Here is a 21,125-nt window from a genome sequence, read left to right as displayed (position 1 = left end):
ATCTTCCTCCGGCGGTGGTGCGGCGGATGCAGGGTATGGAGGCGAGGCTGGCGGAGCGAAGATTGCGGGTAGGGGTGTGGAAGGGGAGTCTGTTGTTGAGGTAGGCTGGGCCTGTGTCGTGGAGGGCCTTGTGTGCATTTATGAGGAGTTTGAAGGTGATCCTCTTTGATACCGGTAGCCAGTGAAGGTCTCTGAGGTGGGGGGAAATGTGGTCGTGGCGTGGAATGTCCAGAATGAGACGGGCGGATGCGTTCTGGATTCTTTGCAGCTTTGTTAGGAGTTTGGTTGTTCTTCCTGCATATATGGCGTTTTCGTAGTCCAATCGGCTGCTGACCAGGGTGTTGGTGACAGTTTTCCTGGTTTCGACGGGAAGATTTTGCGGAGCATGCGGAGAGTGTTGTAGCAGGAAGAGGAGATGGCATTGACCTGCTGAGTCATGCTGAGTGTGGAGTCCAAGATGAAGCCTAGGTTGCGTGCCTAGGTGGTGGGTGAGGGCGCGGCCACCAGGAGTCATTCCAAGCTGAGGGGTTGGTGCCAAAGATGAGGATTTCTGTCTTGTCTGTGTTTAACTTGAGGTGGCTTGATTCCATCCAGCTGGTGATGGCGTGAAGTCCATTGTGGAGGTTGTTCTTTGCAGTTGTAGGGTCTTTTGTGAGGGAGAGGATGAGCTGAGTGCCATCTGCATAGGAAACTATGTTGATGTGGTGGGTTTGTGCGATGTTGGCGAGGGGGGCCATGTAAACATTGAAGAGCGTGGGGCTGAGAGAGGATCTTTGGGGAACGCCACAGATGATTCTGGAGGCTTCTGACAGGAACGGTGGGAGACGGACTCTCCGGGTTCTGCTTGAGAGAAATGACAAGATCCAGTCGAGTGCCTTGTCGCGGAGTCCAGCGTTGTGGAGGTGTGTGGAGAGTGTGATGACATACTGTGTCGAAAGCTGCGGAGAGCTCCAGGAGGATGAGTGCTGCTGTTTCTCCTTCATCGAGCATGGTCCTAATGTCATCTGTGGCAGAAATGAGTGCAGTCTCAGTGCTGTGGTTTCTGCGGAATCCGGACTGGGAGGTGTTGAGTACCTTGCTGTCTTCCAGGAACCGGGATAGTTGGCTGTTTACGTTTTTTTCGATGACCTTGGCTGGGAAGGGGAGGAGGGAGATCGGCTGGTAGTTCTTGGGGTCGTCTGGGGCTGCCTTTGGTTTCTTCAGCAGGGCGTTGATTTCTGCGTGCTTCCATCTTTCTGGGCAGGTGGCTGACTCGAAGGAGCTGTTGATGGTTTTGCAGAGGTGGGGGGGGTGATGATGATGTGTGCCTTATTGAAGATATGGTGTGGGCAGGGGTCCAATGGTGATTCGGAGTGGATGGAGGCCATGGTGGTGGCAGTGTCCTCTATGTTGACGGGGGTCCAGGTGTGGAGGAGGTGGGTGTTGCTTGGAGTGTTGGGTTCTTGGGTGTTTGTAGTCAGCTGGTGGGTCTGGGGTTTGAAGCTATTGTGGATTTCTTCTATCTTTCGACGGAAGTGGGATGCCAGTGAGTTGCAGAACTCCTGTGATGGTGGGGGTTCGTTGGAGCAGGTCCTGGGGTGGAGAGCTCATTGATGATGCAGAAGAGCTCTTTACTGTTGTGAGCGTTGGCGTCGATGCGGTTTTTGAAGTGGGTCCTTTTGGTGGTGCGGATCAGTTGGTGATGTTTGCTTAGGGCATCCTTGAAAGCGATGTGGTTGGAGTTGGTAGGGTCAAGGTGCCAGGTTTTTTCCATTCTGCGACATAGCCGTTTGGATTCCTGTAGTTCTGGGGTGAACCAGCTGTCCTTGATTCTGTGGGAGGTGTTTGGGGGGTTTTGAGCAGTGCGAGGGTGTTGGCGCAATCTTCTATCCAGCAATGCAGGTTGGGGTCCAGGGTCCCATGGGGTGGGGCCCGGCGAGAGTGGAGATCAGTTGATCCGTTGATATTTTGCTCCAGTTGCGTCAGGGGGTTGTGTGCGGTGGTGGTGAGTGACTGGTTTCTGGTAGGAGAAGTGGATGCAGCGGTGGTCTGTCCAGCTGAGTTTGGTGGTGTGGCTGAAAGAGATGTGGTTGCTGGCTGAGAAGATGGGGTCGAGTGTGTGGCCTGCGGAGTGGGTGGGTGAAGTGACGAGTTGCTTAAGGCCGAAGTTGGCGAGGTTGTCGATTAGGTTGGTGGAGTTGATATTGTTGTTATTTTCTAGGTGGAAGTTTAGGTCACCGAGGAGGATGTAGTCTGTTGAGGCGAGGGCTTGGGAGCTGATGGTGTCAGCTATGTCATTGCAGAACTGCGGTCTGGGTCCAGGGGGTCTATAGACCAGTGTTCCTCTGATTGTGTTGTTGGAGTTGATGTGGATTTTGAAGTGGAGGTGCTCGGTGGAGTTGATGGTGTCGTGAGAGTTGGTGGAGACTCTTATGGTGTTTTTGTGGACTATGGTGATTCCTCCTCCTGGTCTGTTGATTCGGTCTCTTCTGGTGATCTTGTAGTTTTCTGGTATGGCTATGGCTTTTCTGGTATGGTATGGCTGACGCCCAGAGCAAGGCCTCTCCCTCTACACCCTATTCTCTGGGGTACTGCCCACATAACAGTACTTATTTATGCCTCACAGGATTTGCTCTCATGATCCTCCTTTGGAGGAGCACCCTACTTTTTACTATGGCTTAATTTCAACCCTTTGAGCTTCTGGGATATTAAGGCCCTAATTACAAGTCTGGCGGTCCTAGGACTGCCAGACTCGCAGTTGCGGTCGGACCGCCACCAAAGGGGCGGTCCAGCTTCCACATTGTGACTGTGGCGAACCTGCCACGGTCTGACCACCGGCACCATCACGTTGCCACCAGACGACGGAGTGGCAGTGTCGGCGGATGTAATATGCCAGTGCTGTGCTGCCCTGCGTATTACGCATCCCCTCACCACCAGCGGTTACACAGTGGTTTTACTGCCATGTGAACGCTGGCGGTGGCGGGTGCCGGGAGCAGCCCCGTTGCACTTTTCATTTCAGACACTGAAAAGCATGACGAGTGCTATTGCACTCAACGCACCGCAACATTGCTGCCGGCTTGATTACGAGCCAGCGTCAATGTTGTGGCCTGTTTCCCGCTGGGCCAGCAGGCAGAAACTCTGTTTCCGCCTGCTGGCCCAGCGGGAAACTCGTAATAGGGCCAGCGATCTTCCGAACTAGCAAGTTTGGCAGGCGGCCCCTGCCATCCGCCAAAATCATAAGAAGGCCTTAAGTGTTTTATGAAGGTGTGTCATTGACCTAATTTGAGGATGCGCTAGTTGAAACCCGGGACAACTAAGTGCCAGACAAGACAGAGGTCAGTCCAGCAATCAGTCTATAAAGCGCTAGCCAAAATACTTCATCCTTCTTGGGGAGCACCTGAAGAGCTATGCTTTGAGACATAAGTTAGAGTTTCACAACACCACACGGCAAATCAGTAGACTTCATTGTCTCCGTTTTTCCCAAGCAGAGCAAAATTTTATAGATGCAGAAATTCAGGCTTTTATGGGAAAAGGCGCTATATCTCAGTCTGGCCCACACCCCAGAGCATTTGACTGTTCCATTTTCCTACTGTAAAAGAAGGGTTGGTTTATCATTTAGCCTTCAACCTTCGGGAGTTCAGCTATTCCAATTAGAAACAGATACACGTGTTGCAAGATCTCCTTCAGGCCAGGGGTTTGATGGTCAGATCAGATTTAAAAGATGTGTATCTGAGGATTCCAATCTTTGCCCCACACAGTCCTTTTCTTGAGTTTCAATGGTTAAACAAGTGGTTCAAATTAAAAGTTGTTCAGTTGGGGCTGTCATCAGTCACTTGCTGTTTCACGAAACACAAGGAGTGTGTTTTATTGTATATCTAGACAACATTATCATACTGTCCAGAACCCTATCATAGTGAGGCATTATCTGTCCTGGGATGATTTGCTTGCTTCAGGACCTACATGCAACATCAGTCCTGGGCGATTTGCTTGCTTCAGGACCGAGCGTTTGTCTTAAACTCTGAGAAATCCATTCAGTACCCGTACAATCCCTAGAGTCTCTAGGTTTTTAGTGGATGCGCAGAGACAAATAGTAGACCTCAGGGATCTCTAAGGGACAACAGAAGGTTGCTAGTGCTCGTTCCTTCTCACAAACTAAAAGCGATCAGGAAGGAACTTCAGTGTGCACTGAGGAGAGAGACAATTTCCCTGTGTTTATTGGCCAGAATACTGGGGCTCTTAACTTCTTTCAGCCGCGCAATTTTACCAGGCCTGCTCCATTACAGGGTGCTACAGTGACTGCAGATCCTTTATCTTCGCAAGGGTCTTGCATACTCCGATCAAGTCCCATTATCGCTCGAAGTCAGGATGGAACTGACATGGCAGCTCAAGCACATGGAAGCATAGGATAGCATAGCGATCTTTGGGTGCCTTTCGGATGTCACAGTAGAGTACTATGCCAGCCGCTGGGGATGGGGTGCGCGGCGTGGGAGGCTATCTACAGGGTGCTGGGGGACGACAGAGGAATTGAAAAAGCATATCAGCTGCATGGTACTTTTGGCGGGCTTCTTTATGATCAAGACATTAGCCCCCAACAAAGTGAGTTGCTGTATTTTGTAGAGGATGGACAACATTTTGGCAGTCTGTTATATCAACAATCTTCCCCTCGGTGGCACACGGGAGCACTAGATGATATTCAATAAGTGTATTCACACCTTTCATTAGCTTCCCATTATCTTTCATAATTTTTCACCACACCAGTTAGGGTAGGGAGAGCAAAAGCTCTCTCATTTACCTATGGCTTTAAAGTTCTAAAACAAAAACTGAGCTGCCCATCATACACTCACCTGCTTTCTGTTATGGCAGCGCGGCTAATGCCCACCATCACTTATGGCGCCGAAATCATGCTGGGGAAGGAGGCCGTTTTTTTCTCTATCGAGTCCAACGAAGGCTTACAAAACAGTCTTTCGGATACCACGACCAGTATCGCCAGATTAGGTTCGTTTAGAATTGGGCCTGAAAAACTATGAATTTCAGAGTAGATGTGCCTTCATTAAACTATGCTGGAGGATGTGCGCAGCTGAGACAGGTACACTAAACAACCTATGTTGGATGGAAATTGAGGAGCAACAGCGTCATAATGATAAAAGCACCTGGGGCATCACTTAAATAACTGCATTTTAGCACTAGGTTTGCTAGAAGCCTGGGACCTGAACTCGGACAAAAAGGAGTTTTTTTGAAAGGCAAACGCTGTCACTAAGAAGAAATCTTAAAATTCTGACAAACAAAAACTGCCAAGTAGACAGCACGCCTGGACTATAATAACATCATACAAAACTTTACGGGCACAGGAATATCTAGCAGCAACCTTCAACCAGTCGCTGAAACATCGGTTCATGCTTTTCCGCTTTGGGTTGATGGAAACGAAGGATATGATCCCTTCATGAAAAACAGCAGGACCTGACACATTCCTGTCGACTGTGTGGGTACAGTAAAGAGTCTTTAGAACATATTTTTTGTGTGTGCCAGGCCTTGCAAAACCACAGGACATTTTATCTGAAAAACATTTTTAAGACACTGAACTTACGCTCATGTAGACCGGCCATTATTAGATGGCTCAGCGGACTTTCAATCCCGTTTTCTTGTTTAGGGGCCAAATTCATGGTACAGGCCCAGAAAGAATTAGTGAACAAAGTTGAAGCCGAGTGTGCAAGGGACATCATTTTATGATTAGTAAAGCTCCGAAAGCTTTTTTCCAACCAGGAAACAGCCCTAGGCACTATTTAAGATGCTTGCTATTCACTCATCTATTATTATAGTGTTCGCAAGGGAGCAAGAAAGTCCTAAAGTTAAGTTTAAGACCAAGATTTGGAATCAGTGGAGAACATTTTAGTTATGCACAACTCTTTATCATGCCATGTTTTAGTTTTAAGCTTTTATGTTTTTACGGGTCTCCATTAACATAATGAGAAGGCAAAATGTTATGTCATTATATATTTTGGAATTGCAATGGTTTTAATTAACCGTGTCAATAATAAATAAACTTTCAAACTTTCCAGTTAGGGTATTCTCTAAAGCATCTAACAATCACTAGTCAGGTATTTTTAACCCATAACATAACCTCCATCTCCTATTTATAGAATACATTGTTTGAATACCATCCTGTGCTCCTCTGTATTTCACAAGAGCGCCCGTTCCGCAGCAGAACAGGAAGAAACCCAAATATGAGGCATGGCACCAAGGGGCAACCCTGATAAGTGAGGGTTTACCTACAAGCAAGATATGCTTTTTGGGTAGAAAAATCCCTGGGCAGTCCAGTAGAGAGGGTAAGGCTCTTGAGTTTAAAGCATAATTGATTTTTTAGGAGGATGAGCCTTCCACTATATTACCTCTTCCCTTCTTTATTTTTGGTAATGTAAATTGGTGTTCCAGACAACTAATGGACTCCAGGGACTGGATGTTGGATGCATGAACTTTAGGGAGGTCAATTACCAGTGAGGTCCATGTCACGTGGACTGTTTGCATTGAGGCAAGAATCAGAGTTGATTCCGGTGACTCCTGCTTGGAAGACTCTTGTATGGTTTCTGATCCTTCTACAGCTGTCCTGTGACTCTCCAGTTCTTCTCCCATTCTGTCCGGGGTTACTCTGGGACCCAGTATGCTCATCCCATCCACTGGTGTCCCTCACATTACCAAAATAAATGAAAATAACTGAAGTGGCTGCCAATCCCTATATGGACTGCAGCAATCACCATTGTGTAATCAGGACATGCCCTGAATGTGCCAAAGCACCTGTAACAATCTTGTGACCCTCTGACTTGCTGTTAACAACAATACAGTATCATAGCTTCAGCTGAGGGTCCCAATTCCTAGCCAGCTTCCACTCAGAGCCCTGAGTGTCTCAGCATTGTACACACATACATGGTACCATTTATTCTTAGTTCATACAGGGAGGTCTACATGTGACTGCAGATCCAAGCCACAGCAAGCTCCCCACACGTGTTCAATTGTGGGTGGTGACTTGGGCACTGGTGTCTGAGTGACAAGAGAGCAGACTCACAAAAAGCCTAACACCAGGTATCCGTATGTCCCTTGCTTCATAATCACCGCTGACTACGGGAGGATCTTCTGCGTGGGACAGGAGGGGGAATTGAAGGAGAAACAAAAAGTTCAGCATTATGCCGCACAACTCCATACACTGGTGCAGTTGCTTCAATGTAATAGTTTGGAGGCAAGCCTTGTGTGCCTACTGATGCCACAGGGGCCAGAGTAGTCAACCAATAAGCTCAGTAAAGGGGGAGAGGTCCAAGGGGCACATGCGTTAAACTTCAAAATATGTCTCGGGAAACATCAACAGTGCAAAGTGTACTTGTAAACTTGCACTACTCTATAAAGACAGTGATAGTGCGAACTACACACTGGAATGCCGCACCTCTGAGGGACGGGTGGTGGAAGAGCTTCAGAGTAGCACACATTTCTCCCCACCCTCCCCCGTACTGATGGGTTCGAAGCATCTTCTGTATTTTTGCCACGTGGCACAGGCAGCCATACGGTTTACTAGCAAAGGTTGATTGTATAAAATAAGATTCTCAGCAGACGGTTCACTGCTGCAGTGTCCTTAGTCTAACTATCAATCTCACTCCTCACACAAGAACAAGTCAACAACAAAAACCACATCACAGCATGCAATGAAATAATCATTACAGTGTCTTTACCTAACAATCTGTGCTGTTTTATAATGGATTGTAATGTTATTCTCACCAGAATAAACCATCTCAAAATTGCATGAACTGTGTACAATTGTAGGCAGTTGAAATTTCTGAATAATTTGGTTTGTGCCACCTTTGTATGGCATTAGAATCACACCGCCAAGTATTCTGTTCTGATCTATCGGTCTGGACGGGTTGTACAGGCTATTTAAACAACTGGTCTGAAGATGCTGTTAGGAAGCAGTTGTTCCTGCTTTAGTGATGAAGTTAGTTATTTTTCATCCTCAAGTGGTTATTGATGATTGTTTTATTTACAAGTTTATTTATTTTTTATTATGCCCAGGTTTTCGGTACTTGTTTGTTGAGTACCAGAAATTACGTCCCTCAAGATATTTTTGTTCCACATTTGATAACATGGCATCACTACTGCATACATTTTATGTGTGTCTAAAAAGTTCAATTTGCAGTGAAGCAATTCTCTGTGAAGTTTGTTGCTTAGTGAACTGAAGCTGAAGGACCCACTTTCTCTTCGGAGACGATGTAAATGTTGGAGTTGTCCTTACATTTAACGCTCTTCAGATATTCAGATGAAAGTGAGGCACCAGCCTGGACGGATTCTTAGATGTTGTAGAAGGCCTAATTTCAGCTGCAGAGTCATAGACGATGTAAAAGATCAGTTGTTTTAATGAAGCTCTTTTAGCATGACTTTGAGAAGGCATTTGTATCTTTTACTTGATGTTGTTGAGGAGACGCTTTTTGCTTAAAACTCTTTTCATATCCTGTTCAGCATCATGGCCTCATCATGTGTGCATTCTTTGGTGCTGTACAAGAATTGACCTTCCATTAAAGCTCTTGCCAATCACAGTCCAGGGATTAAGGCTTCTCTCCTTTGTGTATGATTTCATGGTGTACAAGGGTTGCCTTACGAGTAAAGCTCTTCTTACACACAGTGCAACTATAAGGCTTCTCTCCTGTGTGCATTCTTTGATGCTGCACAAGGGCTCCCTTAAAAGTAAAGCTCTTCCCACACGCAGTACAGCTATAAGGCTTATCTCCTGTGTGTATGATTTGATGGTGTACAAGGGTTGCTTTGCGAGTAAAGCTCTTGGCACACACAGCACAGCCATAAGGCTTCTCATCTGCATGTATTCTTTGGTGGTCTACAAGAGTTCTCTTTCGATTGAACCTCTTCTCACACACGGTACAGCTATAAGGCTTCTCTCCTGTGTGTATTCTTTGGTGGTCTACAAGAGTTCTCTTTCGATTGAAGCTTTTCTCACACACAGTACAGCTATAAGGCTTCTCTCCTGTGTGTATTCTTTGATGCTGTATGAAGTTTGACTTTCCAAGAAAGCTTTTTGCGCACACATTGCAGTGATAAGGTCTTTCTCTTGTGTGTATTTGTTGCGGTTTAAGATGTACCTTCTGCAAAACACTTTTCTCACAGATATTGCAGTGAGTTTTTTCTTGACGTATGTCAGTCTTCTTGTCAGCAAACCTTGTTTCATGCTCAGTGTAGGGGTGCTGTCTTAGTCCTGTGTGTGTTTTTTCATGCAGTACAAGATGCATCTTTCCAGTAAATGTCTTCTTACACTCAGCACAGGGATGAGCTCCTAGGTCAGTGTGTATTCTTTTGTGCCTTAGAAGGAGTATTTTATTATTAAACCTCTCCATCTCATGTATTCTTTGATGTTTTCTTTCGTTCATTTTGTGAGCAAAATTCTTCCTTACTCCAGAAGCTTTGTGGTTCACTTTACAATTCATACTTTCTGTCTGTGACTGCGGAGCTGCAGAATGAAAAGAACGCTGAAAATTACACATGGGAAATATTTCTTGAAAAAACTGCACTTTCATAATATGTGAAAGGGGGAGAGTTATATCCAGGGAAGCAGAAAAATGTTACTACCTGTAACTAGTTGGTTGCTGCTTATTGTATGGTAGGTCACATGTGGTGTATTATCCATCTGTCACGTTTACGGTTCTAAATATTAGAACATGTTTAATTCCAAAACAGAGTTTTGATTTGGAAAACGACTCATAACACCACAGCCGAAATGCATAATGTATCAGCACGCAGACTCCAACTTAAATTGATGTATTTTTCTCCATCAGAGTACGTTGGTCTGTTTATACGTGTAAAATAATAAATAAACTGCTTAGTTAAACTGAGCAAACTTTCCACTAACATGAATGTAGTGGCTTAAAAGGCAGACTTGTTACTCTTGATAAGATAATATTAAAATCTCAACCTGAAACATGGGGTGCTCTGGGTGGGATAACCCTTCTCAACCATCCCATGATCGATTTCACAAGGGTTTTGTCAAATGTACTCAATTGTAAGTGTAGGCTAGGCTAGCTGTATATATAGTAATATGTTTTTTCTATAGTACAAACATAACCTAACAGATGCAGAGCGCTGTACAGGGACACAGACAAGCGTAAAGTCTTTTTGAAAGGGTGAGCCCTCAACTCTTTCCTAGACTGCAGCAGCATTTGGGCAGCCTTGATGGCTAAGGGGGTGCTGTTCCAGACAATAGGTCCATAGATGGGAAAGACCTGGTAACATGCCTTTTTTTAGTCTGTGGTCTAATGGTGTTCTCTAACCTCGCATGATAGGTACTCAAAACTAAGAGCGGACAATAAGAAGAATGAGAATGACAAACAAGCAATTAACTTCATTAAAGGGATGACTGGTAGGCTGCCAAAACATATGGAAGAGATAAAGGCTAAAATAAGAGGAAATTCCTAAGGACAATGCAAGACTACAGCACTGGAAGAGTCTTAACCTTTGCAATATGATATGGTGAAGTAAGGAGAGAGGTTAAAATAATATCAACACAAAGACAAGAGGAACTTCTGACAGTGAAGTCAAGCTCAGAACAATACTCAGACTAACATGACTACGCTGGCACCTCCCTCAAAGAAAAAAAACTACCTGGGACTTCTTTTTAGCCGAGTAAATGTTAATGAAAAAAGGATCGACAATAGAAAATCACAAAATAGGAAAAAGGGCAAACAGAGGAAGAGGAAGACAAGAAGGAGTAAATACAAGACAGAAAGACAACTCACCTCGTGGGAAGAGGGAAGTGGTAGAACAAGCCGTGAAATCATCAAGGGTGAGAATGACCTCTCTGTTATCAATTTATCACAGGATTAACTGACAATGGATGAACTAAATCTCCTGAAGCTTGGCTTATATTTCTGCCCCATTGGGGGCTTCAATTAGTCTGTGTAGAGTTTACTTATTTCTGTTTCTAAGGAAACTAAAGCTGTCTAGGACACATATAATCAGACCTAAGCCAGTGAAGATGGGAACAGGAGAGTCCAATCCCAAAAAAACTTGAAGCCCGGTTTAGTGACATTGACAACTTAATAACATTGACTGGTCTAGACATGGAAAACGTATGCGCAGCGGATGAGCAGGAAGCCTTGTGACAACTGTGGCTACAGATACATCAAGTGAGCCTCAGTGGCTTAAAAAATAAATCTACATAGAACTCCTCACTGCCTCAGGACAATTGGGTCGTCTTGAGTGACTTGGTCACCAAAGATGTTTTCAAATTCATCACAATCAAGGAAAGAATGGACGAATCAGATCTAACTTGATCAGATTCATCAATTGAGCTGATTGATCTGAATGACTGTGCCAAAAGGCGCAAACATTCAGAACTCTGCAGCCAGATTCACTCGCGACCTCCCAACCCACACTCACATCATGCCACCCCTGAAAGAGCTCCACTGGCTTCCCATTCACAAACAAGTATGATTGAAAGTCCTCATCCACACTTTGAAGGAACTACATAACGTTGGCCCAGCATAACTCAACAATCTCATCTGCATTCATAAACCTTCCAGACACCTCTGCTCATCCAGACCTCTACCTGAAAAATTCCCACGCATAAGGAAAACCAGATCTGGTGGTCTAACCTTCTATTGCATTGCTCTTAAATCCTGGAATGACCTGAGACTCTCCTCATTCCTTGAATTCAGCAAGAAGCAGAAGATCTAGCTTTTCTCCTAGTCCCACCTAGACACAGGTGTGCCTAAACTCACACCTGCTCAGCGCCAGGATATCCTCCTGGGTGTGCTCTACAAATCTGCATAACTTAATATAATGTCACCCTCCCTCCCCCTCTCCCGCCCTCCGGTTTTATTATTATGGTAAGAGTTCTAAGGAAATGTTGTAAGCTCGGACTGCACTGCTGACAGTGGTCCCATAATAAAAATGTATACACAGGTTTCCTAAGCTTACCACGATGAGGCTACGTATAGTGCTCCCAGAATGCTCCCTGATTAGATGCAAATATCTATAGAAGCTTGAAAGCAAGATTGACAGGTCTTTACTTTTGAATTAAATGTTCACAAAAAATGCAACTTGATAAAAAAAAGTTTTGCTAAACTACTATGAAATGTTAGATACCATTTCTTTGAAAGCATCATCTACTAAAATGTGTTCATGCATGGTGGTATTCCCAAAGAATATTCATATAGGAAAATCAGTTAAACCAGTTTCAAGATTATGGAAACATGAAAATAAAAAATCTTTGGCAATGCTGTGGTTGATATGGTTCTTTCTAATCCTTTATTGGTGGCCCTCACCATTATAAAAAGATTTGGCAAAAAAGCAATAATATTTTTGGGTCTCAAAAAGCAGACATTGTCACAGTAGTCTCTGGCATTGAACAACACTACTTTGTGTGGCAGTACGCTCCTTGTGAAAGAGCAGAAGCTGTCACTCACTGTAAAGCCAGTCTGTGGAATGAGAGCGAGAGCGCGACAAGGAAGTTTAATACAAACAAAAGTTCTTGGTTAATGCAAGACCCAATTAGGGGCCCACTTATTAAATAAAGTTGTAAAGGAGCACCAATGGCATATACCCTTGTATTAGTGCATATTTACAGCGTTCATTAATTCACAATAATGTACAGAAGTAGGTTAGGAAATCGTACTCTAGAAAATAATTGAGAAGTGCATTTTAACACAAGCACATATCATGTGAATATCTGATGAGTGTTTACAGGTTCACTTTGCCACCAAAACTTCTTCCCCCAACTGTGGAAGAAGTTTTATTTCTGACCTTGTCAGGAGTACATTTCCAACCTTTCACAGTATGAGAAAAGATCAGAGAAGAACTGGGGAAAACCCCTAAAACATGCAAGTTAGTAGGTTTTAACAGACTCAAAAGGGCACTCTAGTCCTGGACATATTGCTTACAACAAACTCCAGCCCCAGTATGTAGATCTGTGGAAAGGTGGCAACATGCAGGAACTGCTAGAATTCAAACACTACTATAGTATGAGCGCTAGCACAATCAGAGAGGCTGTTATCAGTGTTTTATATATTTCTGCCATCATTTGTGACAAAGGGACATGTGGATTTTGTTTTTTACAGGACAAGTAGTTTTATGAAGCAACATGTCCTATGGACAAGTAGATATTTTGTTACATACCACACCCCTGAATGCTCTTAATACTTGATAACTTAATTTTAACAGTAAAGTCAGATTTTAAGTCACAATTCTGAAAATTAGACTTTTAGAAAATTAGCACACACTCACCCAGACTTGGCACCAGCCTATTATGACCCCAGACAACTTAGAGCCTTGAAAGGGGAAGGAAGGAAGTTTCCAGAACCAGATGTAGGTGTGATGTAGGTGTTTTCCCTCACTTCGAAAGCTAGCATCAAGTATACATTCTGGACCCATTGAACCACTCACATGATCACTTCTAGACCTGTGGAAGAGACTCAGCAGAAGGACTTCTCTGTTGCCTGAGGAAGGAAGAGTGGACCGGCTCCTTGAACCCAGGATTACTAGAGTGTCTCCAAGGGCTAGCTGACTAGCCAACTGTTCTGAGCTACAGGGATATAAGAAAGACCTGTCTTACATCCATTCACACTCAACTGGACCTGCCTGTGCTCTGCTGCTGGCCTCTGCTGGAGTGAGTCCTGATCCCCAAGAGATGTCCTCTAGGTCCTAGACCCTTGACTGGCATCAGAGTGTACTCCTCCTGGCCCAAATGTGTGCTTCTTCAGAACTGATGCACAGTGACGCATCTCGACACAGGACCTCACATTGCATCATTTTACAGCTCCTGATTGGCAGCCTCATCTGAATGACTCAGTATGATGCAACGCGACGCAGGACCTCACATCAAAGCATCTTCCAGCTCCAGATCAGCATCCTCTTCAGAACAGACGCAGCATGATGCAACTCAGTGCAGCACCCCACGGCTCCCGATCAGCTGCTCTGTCAGAACAGACACAACTCGACGCAGCGCAATGTAGAATCTCGCATTTCAGTTCTGTAAAGCAGGCCGAACTATGCCCTGTCCCTGCCCATGGTCCATCGTGGTCTGCCTGAGCTTTTAACTTTGTGCCAGTCTGGCATGGCCAGATAACCCCATTTGGCGCTGTTTGCCTCTTTTTTGCCTAAGACGTTTAAATCTCTAGTTCTACTGGTTGGATTTTTTTCTGACTGGTGTCATTTTATTTATTAAAATTAACTCTATTTTTCTAGCAGATTTTTCTTGTTGTTGCGTTTTCACTTTATTACTTTTTGGGTGCTGCTCAATTACTTTCCACATTGCCTCTGAGTTGAGCCTGACTGCTCTTCTGCCAAGCTTAGGGTTTAGCACATATTCATTTAGTAACTTTTCATGGTTCACCCTGACGAGGAATGGTGTTTGTTCGTTTACAAAGAGTTTCACCCCCACTCAAACAATAACCCAATTTCTCACATTGGTGTTCAGTGGTGGGATTCAGTAATTGTGTTTGTGCAGTGCCATTCAGTATAACACTAAAATGGAATATAAATAATCTGATAACAGATTCTATCTATTTTTAAATACTAATTTTATCTCTCTCAATTTGTCATTTTTTAAAATATAATTACTGTGTCACCTTTCTGCCCTTGGGACTTTTTGTTGTACTTGTGATACCTTGCAGTAAGGATAATGGATCCTAACTGCCTATCATAGTACAGCATGAGGGAGCTGAAGGAGTTCTGCAAGGCGAGGGGGCTGACCGTGAAGAAAGGGTCCACCAAGCAGGACCTAGGGAAAGCCCTGCCACCTTTTATGGTATTACACTGGAGGAAAGCTCTAACAGAGGATCAAGACAGTGAGAATGATGATGATGAGGAGGAGAGAACTGACTTGGTAATGGCTCCAGAGAAATGAAGAGGGCCCACAGAGATGGAGACCCCTGCTGGATCCCATGCAGGAAGCACTGTATCCTCCCACAACCTGTACCCTAAAGCATTGAAGAACAGACAGGGTGAGAGGGACCTGAAGCCGCAGCTAGCCAGACTGACTGCAGAAGAGAGAAAGCTGAGGCATAAAGAGCTTTAGTGAAGAAGAAGGCTGAGGTAGAGAGAGCCCTGGTCAAGGATATGGTTTAGCCCGACAGGGTTTTGGCTAAAAAAATATGCTTTTGGGCTCATGGACAGAGTATAAAGGAGCTGGATCTGAAGCTCAAAGAAGCCTCAGAGTCCAGCAGAAATGGTGGCAGCAGTACCCTAGAGCTGCACGAGACAGGAGCATACACATTCCCAAGGACCCCGTGCCTAACTTTGCTGTGGGAGATGCTCAGGGATGAATGCACTCATGCATTCAGCATAAAAAGCGGGTTTAGGCAGGGATGTGTCCTTGCGCCATTTCTGTTTACTCTGTATATTAACAGCCTGGGTACAATCTTGACAAAGCGTTGCAGGAACTTATCCCCGATCAGGTATTGTCTGACTCCAGCCCTTCTCTATGTCGATGACGTGTTTTTATCTCTCTTACCTCTTTGGACTTACATTGGTTACTCACATGTTTTGTTAATTATATGAATGATTTGGGTTTAAGAGTGAATTTGGGAAAAACTTTTATAGTGAATGTGGAGGGGTGGAAGCGATGAGGTGCCGTGATTTTAAGGTTGGCTACGTTAAATTAAATTTTACTTTTTCTTATCTTGGGATTTTGTTTGAGGAATGTTGCTGCTCCCTGCGGTGCTGCGCTGGAGGCGGACGGCTAACAGCATGGGGAGGAAACAATGTCAGCCATCATCCCAGGACACTGTGGCCCATCGTGCATGACCATCAAAGCCCAGGGCCCACCTGCACGCCATAACCCACTGCAACTCCTGTCGGCTGATCCCGGCTCTGGCAGCAGCCGGCCAAAGTGAGCAGCCTCTGGCTCTGGGCTGTGACACTGCCACACTGCTCTAGGCCTGAGGCGTCGGGCCTGCTTCTGAACCTCGACTTGTAGGTAAGGGCTGTGCTGCTTCCACTGTGTGTCCCGCTAGCGGCGAGGAGACTCTGGTCTTGGCCCCTCCACCGGCCCGAGCCCTGCTATCACTCATCTGCTGCCCACACCACAGACTACTTCTGACAGCACCCTTCTAGAGGCAGTTGACCACAAGCACGGGGAGAGAGTGCTAAGGCCAATCGGGTGTGCCCCCAGTGATCTTGGGCCTTCTGCATGCTGCATCCTGTGGGGACTCCTGTCGGGCCCCCTGCTCCAGCCTCCAATGAGAAACACCTCCCAGCAGCAGATGGACAACTGCTGCTGGGAGGTGAGCAGCAAGAGGACAAGTGACAGCTCTGGACCACAACACCATTACTCCTCTCCAGGCCAGGGGTGTCGCCCTGCAAATGGAACTTGACAAGAGAGTAAAGGCCGCCCCACCTCTATTCGGCACTCTGTCAGCAGTGAGGAGACACCTGCCCTGATTCCCCAGCCGGCCCTGATAAAACACACCTGCCACCTGCCCTACAGACGCTCTAGGCGATTGGCAGGGAGCACTCGTGGTCGGAATTGGACATAAACTGATGCCCACCACCATCCAGCACCAGTGCGGCCTTATGTAGGCCTGTGTGTGTTGACTAATAAGCCTCGGCAGTGCCCCCACTCCACAATCCGTGTGACAATTATTATTTTGAGTGTGGGTCACCCGAGTGGGATGGGTGAGAGCTAACCACTATTACCTCGCACCATGGGGCCCGCTGAGCCAGTTGTGAACAGGCCTTGGATGCTGAGGGGTGCCTGTCTGAGCTTGTGCCAACTAATTGACATTGATATAAATTGGCACCCGGAGGGAGTGTGCTGCCTAGGACCAGTAACACCGCTATATCAAGGAGGTCTGGAGAATTTAATTATCACCAGTTGGCATTAACAGAGGGTACACTGCGATTGCGGACCTGCACGGCTAGGTGTCTTGAATGTTGAACTGGGGAGGCCTTTCACTTGCACTCTGACTACAAGTGACTCTCAGTGCTCTACCTGTCATCACACAGCCCCAGACTATGAAACGGGGCCCTCCACTGTGGGACAGCCCTGAACTGGTCACATTCACTGACCCTGTGGACTGCCATTCCTTCCCCCCATCATATAGGCGAGGAACCCCTGCTTAAATAGGATTATCCGTTTGGGGGCTGAGTGCGGAGGCTCCTGTGGACTTCTCCTACTTTCCATTTCAAACGCTTAGACTGTGGTGGACACTTTAGCTTCCAACAGGGTTGAGGGGCACACTTGATGTAAAACCTGCCCCCCCTCCACACACCCACTCAAGACTTCCCTCCGTCTGTTGTGAGCACACTCCCTCCGCCTCCTATATAGCTCACCGAATGACCACTTAGCTTGCCAGTGCAGGGTCCAAACACTCACCTCAACAGCCTGTGGAACCCTACTACAGCGACTGTCATGCTTTACGGCCAGGCCACTAAAAGCAACTCTGATAAAACTTTGGTCTAAATCACCTCCTACAGACATAAGCAGCAAAGCAGAAAACCCTGTGCCCTCTGACTCCCCCCCATCATCATACAAGATTATATGGAGTGGGTCCTTAGTGACATTAGGCAGGTGATAATGCCGCTCAAATCTGACTTCAAAAGCTGCCTTCACTACCTAAGAAGAGACGTCACAGCAGCAGGCTACAGAGTAGATGATCTGAAACACACTGTAGATGCTTGTGGGGAAGATCAAGCAGCCTTATAGAGATGCCGCAACTCTCTTACAAGCAAAACACAAAGACTTTGAGACTCGAGGTAGATGAAATAACCTGTGCATAAGAGGGATACTGAGGGGTGCTGAGGTTGATGACATACTCATCTTCACCTGAAACTTCTGGCAGACCCTCTGGGGTGAGAACGAAAATCAATCTTTTATCCCGGATAAGCTCACAGCACGTCATCCGCAATGAACCGCTCCAACATCTGTCTAGACATCTTTACATGCATACAATTTTTCCATGAAAAATAAGCCATCCTTAAAACAGCTTGAGGATGGCCAGACATTGTTTGTCACAATCCAGATTTTCCAAGACCACTCCCCTTTGACACTTAACAAACTACAAGGCTTTCAACCAGTCTTAGAAATGGGGTCTCTGGTTGGCATTCTGTTGGCACTCTGTGGGCACACTTGCCACACTGCAGTGGCAGGTCTGAGAGATGTTTACAGGGCTACACAGGTGGGTGTCACAATCAGTGCTGCAGGCCCACTAGTAGCATTTGATTTCAGGCCCAGGGCACTACTAGTGCACTTTACTAGGGACTTACTAGTAAATCAAATATGCCATTCATGGATAATCAATCATAATCACAAATTACACAGGGAACACTTGCATTTTTGCACTGGTCAGCAGTGGTAAAGGGCCCAGAGTACCAAAACCAGCAAAAACGAGGTTCAGCACACAGTCAAAAATACGGGCAGCAGAGACAAAAAGACAAGGGAGACTATGCAGAGGATGACAGGTCTAACAACCAATTATAGCAGCCCTGAGAGATAAGGGACCTAAATACCAATGGCTGCATCAGAACAGGAAGCTTTCCTAATGCACTTAAACACAATATTAGCGGACTGGGTACAATATCCTTAGATTATCAGAGGGGATTGTAATGCAGTACTTGATACCTACGTAGACAGATCACACATCCCTCCCAAATGCTGCCTCAGTGGGGCATGCTAGACCCCTGAAACATCGGACTGATAGTTGGTCACTTATAGATGCCTGGCGTATCCAAAATGAGGGTATTTGTGAATATTCGTTTTAATCCCCCACCCATCTCCTTCACACTCGTACAGATAGAATATTATGCACAACTTCGCTGCACACCAGTATCGCATCTACAACATACCTAGGTAAAACACTGGAGGTCACATTCACTTGGAGGCACATACCAACCCACATACCCACATGACGTATGCCACCACACCTTCTAGAAGATGCAGTGTTCTGAGATGCAATGGCAACCACAATAGATAATTACTTCCGCAAAAATACTAAGACTGCTTCTTCGCTGCTAACAGAGTGGGAGCCATTCAAAGCAGTAACCAGAGAGCCTGCAATTGACACTACTACAGGAGCCCAGCAGACATTTCTTAGGGTACTTGCATGAGTAGAGTAAAGTCTTGGACCCTTAGAAAGGGCAGCAGTGAATAGTGACACAGGAGCTCAGACATTACAGGAGGCCAGGGCGGAATACGCAGAATTACTAGAACCCCTATTAATTACAGATCACAAGACGTATCTACAGAAAACACACTCAGAGGCAGATACGTCCAGGGCATTGTTAGGCCACTTGATACAACCAATACCTTCACCAACACCCATCCTTATGATTGCTACAATACGCAGGCCAGTACTCAGATGAATATTAACACTGCGTTCCATTACGTCTATTCACAACTGCATGCTCCCCCCACCAGTTAATTCCACAGCAATAACAGACTTTCTTGACTGGATGACTCTACCCAAAGTGAAAACGGACTTACGCTCTCTCCTAGGTGCACCCATAACTGAGGCTGAGATCCGAGGGACGATACAGGAATTAGCCAAGAATAAAACACCTGGAGCTGATGGCATACCAGCTGAGTTCTATGCCACATTTGCTACCCAACTGGCCCCACAGTTGCAAAGCCTATATAACGCAGCCTTAACAAAAGTCAGATTACCCCACCACGTCACAAGCATTGGTAGTTGCGCTATTGAAGCCTAATAAACCATCTGATTTGACCTTTTATAGACCATTCTCTTTACTTAACACTGAGGTGTCCATTACACGTTCGGCGGTCTTTTTTGAAGACTGCTGTCGCAACAGGTGCCAAAAGACCGCCAGTGTTGGTGGTCCGAAGACTGCCATATTACGAGTCACCGATGGAATTCCACCCATAAACAGATGGAATTCCAACACCGTCGGCCTGACCGACGGCAGAAGAGAGGCGGTTCCACTGCCAGCACCGTTATGACGCGAGGACTCCGCCTACCACATTACAAGCAGTAATATGGCACGGTGGTGCGGCTCTGGCGGTGGAAATGCCAACATCCACCCCCTCCCAGAGCACCACCTCGATGTGGGCTGCTGTGCGGCCAAGACAGATAGGGTGACCGACCGAAGGGGGGGTGTATACGGGAAGTGCATGTGTGTGGTGTGTGCGTATATGTGTACGAGCATGTGTCCGTGTCGGAATGGGTGTGAGTGTGTGTGTATGAAAGTTGAGGGGTGGGGTGTGCCTGTATGTGTGCGTGGAGTGTGGGTGTGTGTGTATGAATGTTGAGGGGTGGAGGTGTGTCTGTATGCGTGCAATCGAGTGGGGGGCGTGAGGGTGGCGCCTCAGACTTTAAATCCTACTGTATAGCTGCACAAGTGCAGTGGCTCTCGTACCGGTTAGCAGGCTGTAACCTCCCAAAGACAGAATACACTCAAGATATTCTACATTGCGGCAGGTTACGCAGCTTCATATGCCTGGGATCCAAGACACCAAAGGACAGCCCCCTACTGTTGCGACCTGCACTCGCCTACTGGAAAATGATGCTCCGGTCCATCAAAACTCTCCTATCTCATGCCTCGAACATACCCCTAGTAGGCCTTCCCACCGCATCAGGGATACTATCGACCAAACGAGTATAACCATGGATTAGGGATGGGATTGCCACAGTGGGTGCTCTATTTGCAGAGAAAACACTATTTCACCCAAACACTGCTTTCACCCAAACTCACGGAATACAAGTGACCCTGTTCCGTACCCATGCTAGCATTGTTGAGTGTATCAAAAATCATTGGGTGTCTGGTGGCGTAGAACCCACCACTCACAAATTGACACAAACGAAACACACTATGGGACAGGGGCGACACTTGGTACAATGCCTATATAAGGGCACCCGAGCACACTTATTAACCTCCCTCACCCCAGTGAGGAACAAATGTGATTTTATATTTAAATATCACTAAGTTTTTGAGAAATCCTTGCTTCAAATTTATACAGTTCTCATACTTCACCATGCCTATCTCACGCCACTTAGGCTCCATGTCATGTTCCCCACAATCCCTGTCACATGCCCTCGCTGCCAGGCGCCAAAATGCCGAATTACTACATGTTATAGGACTGAGTATGTTTACATCCCTATTGGGCACAAATAGCCAGTATACTAATAGAACTCACAAATAGTAACCACATGGGA

General features: G+C 46.0%; 1 protein-coding gene across 1 annotated transcript in view; it reads right to left on the bottom strand.

The window, feature by feature from the left end:
• Positions 1 to 7,388: 7,388 nt before the first annotated feature.
• LOC138287252 (uncharacterized) overlaps positions 7,389 to 21,125 on the bottom strand; it is a 31,185-nt gene continuing 17,448 nt past the window's right edge. The window contains exon 3 of the mRNA XM_069227611.1: positions 7,389 to 9,472. Within this exon, the coding sequence (XP_069083712.1) occupies positions 8,559 to 9,472 (914 nt within the window). The 3' untranslated portion in view covers positions 7,389 to 8,558. The remainder of the gene's footprint in view (positions 9,473 to 21,125) is intronic.

The sequence above is a fragment of the Pleurodeles waltl genome, chromosome 4_1, assembly GCF_031143425.1.
Source record: "Pleurodeles waltl isolate 20211129_DDA chromosome 4_1, aPleWal1.hap1.20221129, whole genome shotgun sequence".
Taxonomy (NCBI): Eukaryota; Metazoa; Chordata; class Amphibia; order Caudata; family Salamandridae; genus Pleurodeles; species Pleurodeles waltl.
The sequence above is the reverse complement of the archived record's forward strand: the minus strand, read 5'-3'. Positions and strand labels throughout refer to the sequence as shown.